The sequence below is a fragment of the Chamaea fasciata genome, unplaced genomic scaffold (genome assembly GCF_029207755.1).
Source record: "Chamaea fasciata isolate MVZ Bird 193981 ecotype frontalis unplaced genomic scaffold, bChaFas1.0.hap1 SCAF_4, whole genome shotgun sequence".
NCBI classification, from domain to species: Eukaryota; Metazoa; Chordata; class Aves; order Passeriformes; family Sylviidae; genus Chamaea; species Chamaea fasciata.
In genome coordinates this window covers 78,565,996-78,580,617 of record NW_027094089.1, presented here as the reverse complement: position 1 = coordinate 78,580,617, position 14,622 = coordinate 78,565,996, and the positions used below count along the sequence as shown (strand labels likewise).

At 39.9% G+C, this 14,622-nt stretch overlaps 1 protein-coding gene across 2 annotated transcripts; it reads right to left on the bottom strand.

Annotated features, from left to right (window-relative positions):
- Window positions 1-3,957: 3,957 nt before the first annotated feature.
- Window positions 3,958-14,036, bottom strand: APOOL (apolipoprotein O like). Of its 2 annotated transcripts, XM_066182180.1 has the most exons (9): window positions 13,992-14,036; window positions 10,696-10,800; window positions 10,044-10,163; window positions 8,927-8,981; window positions 8,685-8,783; window positions 8,243-8,334; window positions 7,799-7,885; window positions 6,059-6,215; window positions 3,958-4,358 (listed from the first exon to the last, which is right to left on the bottom strand). In XM_066182180.1, exons 1-9 carry the CDS (start codon window positions 14,001-14,003, stop codon window positions 4,261-4,263), a joined length of 825 nt encoding a protein of 274 aa, XP_066038277.1. In that variant the 5' UTR covers window positions 14,004-14,036; the 3' UTR covers window positions 3,958-4,260. The 2 variants fall into 2 exon arrangements, with proteins under 2 accessions (XP_066038277.1, XP_066038278.1); XM_066182181.1 differs by lacking the exon at window positions 10,044-10,163.
- Window positions 14,037-14,622: the final 586 nt, after the last annotated feature.

The window sequence follows — 14,622 nt, the reverse complement described above, 5'->3', positions numbered from 1 at the left end:
GCAGCCATCAGCACATAGATGAGCTTGGCTTCTGGGAATCCTGCACTTTAAAATAAAAACCACACATAATCCAGTACCTACTGATTTTGCTTTTTAAAAAGTATTGACTTCATAGGATCCCACTTTCTTTTTGGATTTAAAATATGTTTTCAGGATTTCACTGAAATACTCCAAACTTTCACTACAAGATAACAACACTGCTGCATTCCAATACCTTTCCAGTATTTCCCAAGCTGTTCAATAATCACAGTGACAATCTGCCATTAAACTAGCCCCATTACTCATTCACACAATTTTCCTCCTTTCGAGTAATTCACTCTTTAGGTTACACCTTGGATTACATAATTTATGACCCTTGCTTGGCACATTACTTTATCTGGAAGACTGGCACAGTCACACTGAGACAAACACATTTACCACCTGCTTCCTTCTTGAACAGTGCCACTTCTCCAGCATGGATAAAAGCTTTAGTTTCCAAGTCCTGAACTACACCATTCTTTCGAAAAAAATACCAAGAGAAGAAAATGGAAGCACTTCTCAAAATTAAGGCCACTGAGCACTGATCTGTCCTGTTACTTGAAGGATTTCTTCCAGGACTGTTTCCGTACTTCAGGGGTTTTTCCCCCAACATTAATAAACCAAGTGTGACTTATTCATTAGAAATAACTCTTAAAAAGTACTTGAAAGAGAAGGAATTGATGATTTTCCTACAGATGAAAACAACCAAAATTAAAAACTTACTTTTAAATAAAAAGTATCTTATCATCCTTTATTTTCAGGTGCTTCAAAAGTGATATGACAAAATATCACAATCAGTTTTATGTAAGTAAAATATTAATATCAACAAGTTCCAAATCTCTCCATATAGAATACAATCAACCATAAATAAAAACCATGCATTAAATTAAAGCTATTTCTGTATTATAAAATACCATGTAACCCCATTCTTTAAGACATTGATTTTTTCACAAATATATAACTTATGTAAAAATTACAATATAGATTCTTACTTCTATGACATTACTGTATTATTGCATTGTGAAATAGACTTAAGTGACTCTTAAGGATACATTTGAGAGGCATTTCAAAGTGTTTCACTATAAATCAATAAAACCATGTCTCACAATAAAACTTTTCCCATATTTTATGTTCATTTTTCACTGTAACAGATTTGTCTGTTGGGTCTGAAATCTTCAAGAGCCCAAGTCAGGCACATGGTTACCCAGGACTCACAACCATGGCATCCTATAAATCTGAATTTGCTTTTTTAAAGCCATTGCATAGCACCTTTACTAGAAATTACTAATACAGACATATGGCTACAGCTCCTTGCAGTCAGCTGTGAAGTGTTATATAACCCCTGCAGGTTCAGATGTCTGAACTGAAAGCAGAGAACACACCCAGACAGAATACAAAACTTTCCATACTTTTCTCTCACTTTCTTTGGCTGCAGTTAGGGAAGAGTTTTCTTTAGCCATACCTGTTTCACAACCAAAACCTTCTAATTTTAACCCCACTGTGGGGATAGTAAACAAGAACTGGTGATAAAAATGAAACAAACATAAAATTACCCTGCCTGGAGGAGAAAGAGAAATCTCAGCTGATGAAAATACTAAATTTAGAAAGTGACAATAATCAGCAGCCATAGCATCACCACTGACTGGTGTGGGTTGGAAGGGACTTTACAGCCCATTTTCTTCCACCCCTGCAATGAGCAGGGTCACCTTCCACTAGCCCAGGTTGTTCCAAACCCCATCCAACCTGGCCCTAGACAATTCCATGGATGGGGCAGGCACCTGGCAAACCCTGAGCTGGAATAATCCTGTGCTGCTCACTCCTCTCAGCTACCAAAAAATCACAGCACAGGGACTCCATTCTGTGAGCTACAGAACTGCATCCCTCATCCTGTTTGTTCATCACAGTGGGCAGAACACTCATTTTAAGTTATGTGCCAGAAGATGTTTAACTCTGAGGTTTAGTTGTATCCCAGCGTTGCCCTAAGGAGCAATTTGAGACTGAAATCCTGCCCCAGGACAGCTTTGTGTACCAGGGCCATGCACAGCATGAACAGGATCAGGGGCTGCAATGGAAGGGCTTGCATGGAACACCTGACTCCTGCCTGCCCAACCAAAGAGCCAGTGGACATTTGAAGACCAGACACCCTGCCCTGCATCACCAGATCTGAGTGGAAATGCCCTCAAAACCTGGCAAGTCCCAGAGCAGATGTGCTGGTTCTGTAACAGGGATCCAAGGCAGCTCCTCTCCCTGCTCCCACGACACCAATTCCTGGGCAGAGTTTTTCATTATGTCTTGAAAAATCTCACCACAGTAAACTCCTGCAAAATTCAAGCAAACCTGCATCATCTTACCTTTCCTATTGACTTGCTGAGGTAGCACACCACTCAAAGTTAGAATTTAACAATTTAGGAGTAGAGCAGATGGCTTTTCCTTTATGTTTTTATCCAGAATATTATCAAAGGGAGACAGATAATACAATCTGGCATCCAGTCATGCACTTGAAAACGATAATTTCTTCACAATTTTCACTTATGTCTTCCTCTGTTTCCCTGGAAATGGTATATGAAGCCCAGCTATCTAATTTTTCTACTCCACTCTTTGATGAAACACTAAATGTATCATGTCCAGGAGCACTCTGAAGATTGATTTAATATCCTCTGATTGCTGCCTGAATTCTGACAGTTGCCTGAGCCCTTAAGAGATGATTAAAGAAAAAGAACACATTAAATCCTGTCAGCTGGCAAGTTTAACTAATAGAATTCTTCTTTTAAACTTCACATTTTCTGACTTCACCTTGCACTGGACTTTGTGTAACAAAGACCAACGCTTCACCTGAAATTTGGATTTTAAAGTATCCATTTGTTTCTGACCCATCCTAAAAGCTTTTCTTCTTTTGCTCATTCACCATTTGTGCCCTCTGCACACTCCATCCTGCAGCATCTCTTCAAAACTTTGCTGATCCCACAGGCACAACAGAAATTCTGCCTGTATTTCACTGGTCATTTGGCCTTTGCAAGGCCTTAGCAGCCTTGGAGAAGGAATCAGGTTGTCAAATTTCTTGTTCTGGAGAGCAGGAGCAAATATTCCATCACATCCCAGTGCTGAGAACAGCAGCATTTCAGGCTTTAGCATTCCATCTACACTATCTGTTGATACGATTTCTCTTGCTTTCCCCTCAATTTTACAGCAAAGCCCTTATTTTCATTAATTGAAAGGTAACAGAATGAAGAGAAATGGAGGATGAACAGAAGTACAGGGATATACACCATGATAAAAGTAGTGTTTGAAAGTTTCATCTTAGAAAACTTAATTTCTAATATCAATCTTATGGGAAAACACAGTATTTCATATAAATCCTACCAAAATCAATGAGATATTGCATACAGACTTATGGGATGAAAAGGTTGGCTGCCTACTACTTCTGCATTTTTACTGTCTGTCGGCAGTTTAAACCTTGAAACTAGAGATTTCCAACTTTCTAAACACTTCTAATGGATTTTATATGAATTCAGCATCAGTTTCACGGATTAAACAATTTGAACACAGTTCTTCCAAGTATTAGAAGTAAGTGAAAGCTGATGCATAGTCTAGAAAGGATGTTTAGAGATCAGTTGTGTGTTTTTGTCCAACTTCAGACATTTGAACACAGCAGAGGTGTGCAGGACAAGGAATTGTTTCCATTCACCTTTGTGAAAGAGACAGTACCAAATTATTTTGTAAAGAAAAAAAGTGACTCTCTTACACAAGCTTTAAAGACAATGCTGTTCACATGATACAACCATAGAGATTTTAAGGATACTCAGACCAGCAGGAACTTGCACTTCATTCCAGAGCTGAAAGACAAAAGACAAAGAAGCCTCTGCAAACCCCATCCCTCACATTCTTCATTCAGATCAATGAATATCTGAGCCAAAGCAGAGATATATTTTCATTCTGAAATAGCCTTTGTGAAGTGACATTTATTAGCAAGTTTGGCACAGAGAAACCTCACAGGGAGAAGACACTGACAAATCTTGTTTTCTCAGTATCTCACTAATGACACTGAGTGAATCCCCACTGCTTATACGGAGTCAGGAACAAAATAAACACTAAACAGAATCATATAAGTCAATAATACAAATTGGAGATAAGAAAACTTCTGATGAAATTATACCTCGCAGAATATGTACTGTAAAGATTATTCCTTCCCTTCTTCCCTCCCCCTTATCTGTAACATTCTGCATTCTCTAAAGCAGACTCGGCTTAGCTCCTGGTGCTGTACATGTCCACATCTTCTGGGCTGGACTGACCATGGTCCACAAGTTTTGGATCAGGCTTAAATTTTGATGTATTCCCTGTTCCTGTTAGAGATAGTAAAGAAATATGGTTAAAAGGTATGCATATACTTGAGCTGTAAGGAAAAAAGCTTAGTGATACATTTTGAGAATTTCTATATTACCAAACAGAAAAGAACTTAGAAAAGGTCAAAACCTGTCTGTTCTAGTTCAAAGTGTGTTGAGAAGTGATAGAGGAGGATGAGGACATGTTGGAATGCTGAGCACAGCAGAGAGTGGAGATTGGGACCTCTTCTTCCTCTCCAACACCACTTCCTAACCCAGCAGGGAGAGAGAAGAAATTGTGATGCTTTGCCTAATACATGGAAAGGAAGGGAAAGTTTGAGGCATGGAGAAAAAATCTCCCGCATTTCTTTCCCCAGTGCTCCCAGGAGCAGAGCTGGCTCACAAAACCACCCCTGCCAGATGTCCCCTGAAGCTGCTGCCAGATGGCAAGAATTCCAAATGAAGACAAACACTCTTACCTAGTTTCACTTCATAACTTCCAAAACCCACGAACTGAGTCACGTGAAACACTAAACCTGCCCACTCACTGAAGGACAGGGCACAGGCTGACATATTTAATGATACTGCAATTCCAGAGGATCCAGGGGAACATAAAGGCAGCTTTTCTGGGGCTCTGTCTCCTGATCCTGATCTGCTTCTTTTCCAGCTACAAGGGATGTTACATTCTCCTGAAAGCTTTGCCCCATTTGGACTGAGAAAATAAACATCTCTGGCAACACAGATTAATTTAGGGCATGGATATTTTTGGCTGTATTACGGACATGAACTAATTCCCCCTATGAAAGCAAAGATAGATCTATAAACACAAACCCAGTAAAGACAATTTGGCCTGGAGCAAGTGTAAAAACAGATCAAAGCATTCCACAAACTAAATCAGAAAAAAATTCAGGTGCAGAGCAAAGATGTGAATGTATACTCCAGAGAAAATAAAGGAAAAAAAAATTAAAACCCTCATCCAAGTATGTTCTGCTTACTTTCCAGAAAAAAAAATCTCTGGTAACAATTCCTTCATTCCAAGTGATTTCCTTGTAACAAATAAAATGCAGAAGTTACGCTTAAAAAGGTAATGGTATTTTAAAACAAATGTTTTAATAACAAAATCTCCTTTAATAGGTAATTCTACTGTTTCCTCTTACAAACTGGACTACCAAATTTTTGTCTGTTAAACAGGCTGTAACATGATCTAGTTGATTATCTCAACCACTTAAGATGCACAAGGAACCACTGCACAAAACCCAGCAAAATAAAATCCAATGTTTCATTTCTCAATTACACACTCCTCTTTCATTCCACGATGGGTCATTGCATTGTTAGCAGAGGCTAAAAGTAATGAAATCCATTTGAGACGTCAATCTTTTAATTATAACCCAAATTAAAACCCTTTTGTGTGTCTTGCATTTGGATTATTCTTTATTTTGGCCTACAAAAGAACCTGGTTCATCTTAATAGTGGACATCTGACATTATTGAGAGAGAACAGCAAATATGTAATTCTGATGCTATGACAGGGTCCACAGTGAGAAAATTATGACCTCCCCGAGGCTCTGAAATATATATTAAATGACAGCATGTAAAATATGCTCTCAAGAATAATATGCACTGACAGCCTGCTCCAGTTTAGAGCAAGAGTAAGTGCAAAATTAAGTCAACTAATTGGATTTGCAAGTTACCCTGAGATTACACTTGAAATGTTTAATTCACCTGATGAAGGCACTGGATCTTCATTAGAACAACACTCTACTGGAGAGGATTCTGTTCTGTTAAATGATCTTGACTCAACAGCAGACTCAGATTTGGCGCAAGAAATTCCCTTCTTTTTCTCATCTTCCTGCACAATTGGTTTTGACTCTTGCTGCAGCTGTGAATCAAACATTAATAGAAGAAAGCACATGGGTATATGCTTAATACATTATTGTAGAATAATGCTTTCAAGTCCAGGAGCTTATCTTTTATGAAATTATTTTCAGATGTGACATCATACAATGATATTCAACTAGTCAGCTGCACACAAGGGACTCAGCTGGAAAAAGTAAAATGCATGAAACCCCACAGATCAGAATAAATTCATGTAGAAAGGAATTTGTCATGAGTATATACTTTAGACTGAAGCTGTGGTTTTACCTGAGACCCTCCAAAAACTCCACAAGTTCATTTCCAGGCAAGGAGTTTTTAGCCTTACACAAGACTGAAATATCCCTGAGAATTTACAAAACACTTACTACCCCTAGTTAGCAGAAGATAGAAAGATGAATCATGGTTACACCCTAGTAATGAGAAATAATGTGTCTTGGGAAGAGGCTTCAATCAGGGAAAAATAATAAAGTTAATAGAGGTGTCTGTACCACATAAATTCTTGTTTTGCTATCGGTTTAATGACAATTAGCTGAATCTTATTTTCAAAACTCGGAATTCTATTTGTGCTTCTCAGAGGAAATAGAAGGTGAGGACTGCATGCCAATGAGCACTGTAAATTTCAAGCAAAATACTTCTATATGTCAATGTAACTAAGAAACTGAAATTTTATTTGAATATTTTATTTTATTTATTTGCAGCTGTGTAAAGCTGCAATTTTACTTGGGAAGTGCTACTTTCATCAAAGTTTTATAAATTTCCACTTGAGAAAAAAACCTTTTGGGTTGGATAAAACCTACGTTTAATTCTAGGATTACTAACCCAAATTCCATATGTGATTTACAGAAGGCTCATATTGCCCTCTACTCTCTGCTGGCAAGCCTCAACTGTTTACTATGTCCTATTCTGACCACTTCACTTAAAAACCAGAACAATACAAATCATGCGCAAAATCCCCTAAAAACAGAAAAAACCAGAGAAGCTAGAGGAAATTCCGAGAACAAGAATTATGTCAGAGATAGAAAACTTGCTTTGAAAGACAAGGTTATAGTGGGGAAGAGAATGTCAAAAACCCTGATAAACTTCTCCATATACAGCAGGTCAATATAAAGAGGTTACTGACCATTTACTCACTATGGCTGCAATGAGGACAGGACAAAGAGAAGAAATAAATCAGTCATGGACAATTCATATCACAGGGTAAATAAACCAGACTTCCTGCAAGGGTTGTAGAAGAGTAAGCCAATCATACCTACTGTAATCCTGAGTGTCTTTAGTCTAAATTCAGGGACTGCTTAAGACCAAACTTGAATCAAAATGGATCCTTTAAGCCAAGATAAAAAAGGAGCTCTGACAGAAACTCATTCTTCTCTTGAGCACCCTGCAGGCATTGTGGGACTAGAGGGGATCTCAACATCTACTGGTGTGAAAGTGTAAAAACAGTCAAACGCTGAAGTGACAAAAAGATCAGACTGGGGTTTGTGCCTTGCTTAACACCATCAGTAAACCCTGAACAGCATCAGCAGAAGAGTCAACAACTTTCTAAGCTTCCTCTCCATGTGTGAGTTATCATTACTTCCCAAGTCCTACCTTGGTGACAGTTTCCTTGTCTGCCCACAGTGACCTCACAGCCTCATAGGTCTGATGACTCGCACAAAGTAACTTTTTCCCTGTTACCTATTTTTTAGAAAAACATAATTTAACAACAGCTTTTAAAATACAAAGACAGACTATTCAAATGTAATTAATCATGTTTGCATGAGAACATGCTTGACCCCATATTAAGGCATCTACTCTTCAAGATCTAGTGCATACTTCCCTTACATCAAGCAAATTGTAAATAATGTTTAAATTGTTATTAGGAATCCACAGGAAACATTTCCATGCTAAATCCATCTACTCCAAATGAAATCAAAGCCAGATCAGCAAACAGTGTGCTGGCAATGTTGGCACAACAGATGGAGCACCAGGGTTAAAGGATCCAAACTTGTCCCACCATGTTGGAAATGACCACAGATAAAACCAGAAGCTTACCTTAGCAATGACCACTGACTGAGCTGGGTAACAAACAGAATATCCTACAGTAGTAAGTCCCAAGGGATAAGCAATTTTCTTAAATCTAGAACCTGTACAAAGCCAAATACTTTGAATAATTAGCCAAAAATGAAATGCAACCTAACTAGTTGTAGCAATTAAATGCAGGAGACATTGATATTCTGAAAGAGAAATAATCCCAAACTAGGCTTTCCTGTATTATGAACAATGAGAGAAGAATTGTATCATTAGTCTGTCTAGTCCTGCACTGCCAGCTCCCAGCCAGCTCCTAAGAGCAATCAATAATGTCCCTTCATTTACCAGGAACGATTTATTTTAGTCACACAGGCTTTTGCCAGTGTTTCAGAAGAGCATTCTGACCACTAGAACTGTTGCATGCTCCATACCCCACGGACCAATACTGAAAACAAGTAAAACCTACCTTTTCTTGCCAGCACTACACCAGCCAGGCCTGACACCGTAACTACAGCGGCTTTGGGAAGAAAATCTGGGGGGGGGTTGTTCAGGTAAACATAAGCATCTAAGAATTGGGGAAAAAAGACAAAAAAGAAGCAGGGCAATTCAGCATCAGTCATTTTATTTAATTTCCCACTTAAGAAATAAAGGCCAAAATTTTGATTTTACTGAGAGTTTATATAGATGAAATGAGATAGACTTGCCTACCTTTTCCAAACTGAATTGAATCCATTACTCCATTTTTAACAAAGACACAGGCACTCTACAAGGAAAGAAAAAACAAAACAAGAAAGTAAAATCTCAGCAAAAGTAGCTGTTCACATACACCTCAGCACAATGAGACAAAGAAATACTGTGTAACTTTAAAAAACCCAAACCAGATCAGTGAGCTTCTGGAAAGGCTGTGCAGAGATCTACCATCGTGACAAATGTATTTATATTTTTTAAACTTACATTGAGAATTAATTAAAAAAAAATCTCTAATGTAACCTCACTTTCAAAACTGATATCTCAGGAACTGTAGAGTAGGAAAACACCTGGATGCCAACTGTATAACAAAATTCAATTATAAAATACAATTTTTCCCCTAGAGACTTTCCCAGGAAAACTGAAAGAGGAACACCGAATTTGTACCACCAGAGGTCACTGTTACTCAGCGTCGGGAACCCAAAACAGCATGAAAAAGTTTGGTAGATTTTTAACAAGAGTATTTCAGTCATGCAGTCACTGACAACATTTTCACAGACCAACGGAATCATAATTTACAGAAAATACATTTTGAAGGTTTTTTTTTCTTTTCAACTATTAGGCTCTACATTTCTTTTGCAAAAAGCAAAACACAAGCACAAAATCTCCTCCTGCCAACAGCCAGGGTGAAGATGCTGCTTCCCAGCAGGTCCAAAAGCAGTGACAGGCACCACAGCTCCCTCTCCACCTGCAGCATGCAGTAACAGAGCTGGGAGGTGTTTCTGATGACTCATGAGGAACAGCCTCTTGCAACAAATTCATTGGATGCATCCTGTTTGTCTTCTTTTGCCAGGTACTGCCCTTTGGAAGCAGCCCTTTCTCCGTGGACTGCACCTGGAATTTCAGACTCCGAAACACCCTCAAGTTCCAACAGCGAGAATTTACCGACACAACTCCTGCTGTATGTAGGAGGAGGACTTGCTTTTCCATCCAAAATTATCTTATGCTAAGGCAAAGAACTGCCAAAAAAACCCCAACCAAAACAAAACAACAAAAACCCTCCAGGGGGAAGTAACCTGTTTTTTTCAGGGGTTTAGTGTAGTGCTGAGAGGAAACGTTGGGTGCAGGCATCCCTTACCTGGCACCACCCGAAATAGCGGCCGATGGTGTTCCGCACCGCCAGGAGCTGCTGTTGCAGGGGCCCAGGCTGCTCCTCGATGTATTTGGACTTGAGAGGGGGAGCACCGTAAATGGGGAGCTGCAAACAAAGGCTCAGCTGAACGGCAGGGGCAGAGCTCTCTGCTCTCATCAGCTGCTGCATTTGAAGGGGTTTTGCCAAGCCTGCAAACCCTCGGTGTTCCCATTATGGCAAACGAAGCCTCCACGTGAAATTATGAACTTTTAGAGTTCCGAACTGACTCTAGTCAAGTGGGACTCCACTCTTTAGAAATGAAAACTGAAACACCTGTGTAGGTTCTAAGAAGTAGAATTGCTAATTAGAAGAGGGATGTGTGTATTATTAGAAATTGCACATTAGAAAAGGACTCTTCAGTAAGTATTCTATTTTCACCTTTTCTGACTTTTTGAAATACTGTACTAATGAAAATGAGATAAAACTTTACTAATTTAGTATTGTAACCCTTTGTGTTTTATTTGAGCAATAGTGGTCAGTTATTTACTATCAATTATTACTTTGCTATGTATTTTAGTTACTGGGTAATATAATTCAACGGACAGAGCTGCTGTTCTGCAGATATTATTTTAAAGACCAAAAAAGGGAAGATTCATACCTTATCGGGCTTCACCAGCTGACTTTTGTATTCCTCTTTTGCTGCTGCATACACAGTAATACATACAAATGGCAGCCCAGAAGAAACAGTTGCCAGCTTTGCCACCTGGGACAGAGAGATGAAAAATGGGAGTCTTAATGCTGAAATTAAAATTTCTCTTGGGGTTGATCAAATATGGGATTAAACAAGTCACTTCTAAAACCTTTTTCAGGCACTATGCCTTTTAGAAATGTCTTCTGACTTATATGCAAAGATTTCCTCAAATTATAATGGCACAGGGAAGGTTAAAGATCCCTGACAACAGTTTTATGTCTAAAATACCAGCAGGAAGAATTCTGTGTTCACAGCCACGCTGATGCTTCCATCACCTGTTAGGGTAAATTCAGCTGTAATTTACTCAGCATGCAGGAACTCTATTTTTGAAGAATTATGAAAGAAAAACTATTTTAAAAATATCATAATTCAGATTGCTCATTTCCGAACAAGATGCTACCAGAAAAAGACAATTTTCAGCAGAAACTAGAAGGAAAACTGAACTTGAAAGTGACAGAGCATGAAAAAGTTGTATTGTTCGCTTAAAAAAAAACAAACCCAAACATATATTTTTAAAAGTCACAATGGATTCTGTGCTCAGTGTAAAAGACAAAGCTATACAGGGAAATGACCAAAGTGGTCCAGCTCCTGACTGACAGTAATTGCTTTACTTTTGGGTGCCTGCAGACAAACACATAAATGTTTAAAGATCCAAGGAAACAGCTGTACTAGCTAACATTTACACTGGCACAGTTATCCCAACAGGGCTTCACTCTTTTCTACTGAAATCACAAAGAACCAGAGTGAAAAAAAAAGCAACATCACCTTGACTACACTAAAGAGGCTTCACTGCATGGAGCTGTTTATCTTGTTCCTTATCAAACCACAAGGTGCATTAAAAAGACCTCAATTAGCTGAGCTGTTTCTAGTATTAATTTATGGAAATTATTTTATTAAAAGTTACTTACGAGGCATTATGTATTAAACAAGGAAAACCATATATTGTTTAGCTACAGAAACCAAAAAGTATTTTACCTATGAAAACTTCTCCAGAAGTCACTGAGAATTAAAAAACGGCAGGATCTTATATCAAACACTAGGAAAGAAGCACAGAGAAAAACACCTGCAACAAGCTGGAGCTGTGGAACACCCAGGAATTACATGTTCAGCCAGCAGAATGACTCCAGAACATCAGCTGATAACTGACTTACAAATAAAATAAAAATCTTCTTTTTGAGGAATTCAGGATATTGCTGCAGCTACAAAAGCCATAAAGCCAGGTGACATTTCTGGGGATGAATTCTGCACAGACACAGAGCTGAACACCACCAGAAAGAAAGGATAATGGCCAGTACTAAAGTATTCCCTGTGACACCACTGTCAAGTTCCTGACCTGCCACACTGGTAACCTGAAGGATTGGCCTTCCCCAGGCACAAAAGGCACATCAAAGGCAAACAGACATGGCAATATTTTTGATGAGAAGTCTGAACAGCAATTATTTGCTGAAGAAATGCATCACGTGCTCTCTAGCAGAAAATTGTTACAGCTATGCCTCTTAATAGTAGAAGGAGTAAGACCAATCAAAATATAATAATAAAACTGTCAAATGTACCTCAATAATTTTGGCTTTAAGTCTTTATATTTCAAACAACCTGCTTCAAAGTGTTGGAATCTTATCAATGATCAAAAATACAGATTCTATTAAAAAAAAAGAAGTTAAAAAGCTACATCACTACAAAGAATTCACTATCTTCCACACAAAAGATGCAGAATACGAAGTAAACCATAATAAAACCATGTAGCTAATTTATGCTAATCCCCAAGACATTGTTTCCCACTGAAACTGCAAATTCTGTGTGCTCGCTTCAAGAATTGGAGGAAGAGTCAGGAAACTTGCCCTGAAGGCAGAAACTGCCTCAAAACAAATGGAATCAGAGGAGCAGAGTACATGCAAAAATCTGATGCATGGATTTGTATTAAAAAATATATGAGTTCTCTATCACAAAACAGGAATCCACTAGCCAGGTTAAAATAAGATTAAAATTTAGCAGCTACCTCATACCGTATTTTCCATGAAAAAATGTTAACCGAAGAACAAAGAGTCACAGGTTTATGACTTCCTCCTACCACTCAGATGTCTTGAGGTGGATCACAAAAACTGCCTCAGATCCTTTTGATTTATTTTTCCCAGAAGTTACACGAGACATGATGACTGCCAGAAGCTTATAGGCCAAACCCAGCATCCTAATGCAGGTATGTATTTTTAGATCTCTGATGACAAGCACCAAAAACCCCCACACAAGTGGACGAGATTCTTCCACTTCACCTCGACTCACTGATACGCCACAGATTTGGTTTTAATCTTGGTCTGCCAGATGGTGACCCACAGAGAGTGAAGTCTTAAGAAGAATAAAACTCCTATTAATAAATCTTTCATAGTAAACAGTAAAGAACACACAAGAAATAAAGTCACTTCACTAAAGGTACTGAATATTTTCAATATTTTATCACCCAGCCAGACAGCAAAGACATTTTCTTTTGCCATAACAAACTAAAGTAAAATGCTGTAGTTTAATTTCCCTGCCTGTCCTCATTGGCATGATCCTTTTCTTTGCAGATACACATACGTTTTAAATGCTTTAAAAAAGTCAATATGAAGATTCACGTGAGAGAAACCTGCCCATCGATTTGCCTGCGAACACTGGGAAGCCTGTCTAAATATTTGTGAAGAAGCTTAGATCTTTACATTCACGTTTTTCTGTTTAAAGACACTGCATTATTCCTACAAGTAGAGATATTTTAGATACTTGTAACCCTGTTAGTTCGTAACACCATGATTTTAACAGCCTTGCTTTACTGATGTACAGCACCACTAGCACTTTATCGTGTTGCTACCAAACTATCATCTCGATACTCCTCGAGTTGAAGGTGTTTCGGGGGCTGCGAGTACATGGAGAAGAACCAGAAGAGAAACATCGCTTTTATTCCCTGCTACACAGTTTAACCACCTCTCGAACCAGCTCTTTTCCCCTCAAGTCCCACACCACCACCACGACCTCCCACTCCTACACCTGACTCACGCTTCCGCGGCACCCGGGGCTCCTTCCCCCAGCACCGGCGGAGCTGCGGGCGGGCCGGGCGCTCCCGAGGGGCCGCAGGGAGCGGCGGCAGCTGCCCCGAGCCCGCGGAAGGGCGGGAGCGGAGGCCGAGGGGCAGCGGAGGCCGAGGGGCAGCGCCGGCCTCAGGGCGGGCGGACACTCACCTTGGCCGCCATGTTGGACAGCGCCGCGTACGGCGCGCGGGAAGGGCCGCGCCGGGCGGGGCCGAGGGGCCGGGGCGGGACCGCGCTCGGACCGCCGGGATCGCCCTCAGTCGGCGTCGCCCCAACGCGGGCAGCGGTGTTCCCGTCGGCCGGGACGGGATCGCCCTAAAGCCAGCAGGGACGGATCCCCCTCAGCGGAGCCGGGATCGCCCTAAATCGGGCAGAGATCCCTCTCAGCCGACATCGCCCTAAGGTGGGGCAGGGATCGCGCCCAGATCGCCCTCAGCCGGGATCTCCCTCAGGTCGACAGCCATGCCCTTCCAGCCCGCACCGCACTCGGCCTGAATCACCCACAGAACACACAGAATCCCCACAGACACACAGTCTAAGTGCAGATAATTCGTTTATTGAAGTCCAGATTTACAACTGAAGTTTACAACTTTTTTCCTCGCCTCCCCCCCCCGGCACCCTCCCCCCAAACAAAAACAAAAGCTTTGTTTGAATTTAGGAAGAATAAATGTTTGGTTTTGTTTTGTCTTTTTTTTTTTTTTTTTTAATAATGTACAGACTATATCTCTTAAATAAGTTAATATCTTTGAAAAAAGAGCAATATGTTCCTTTTTTTAATGTT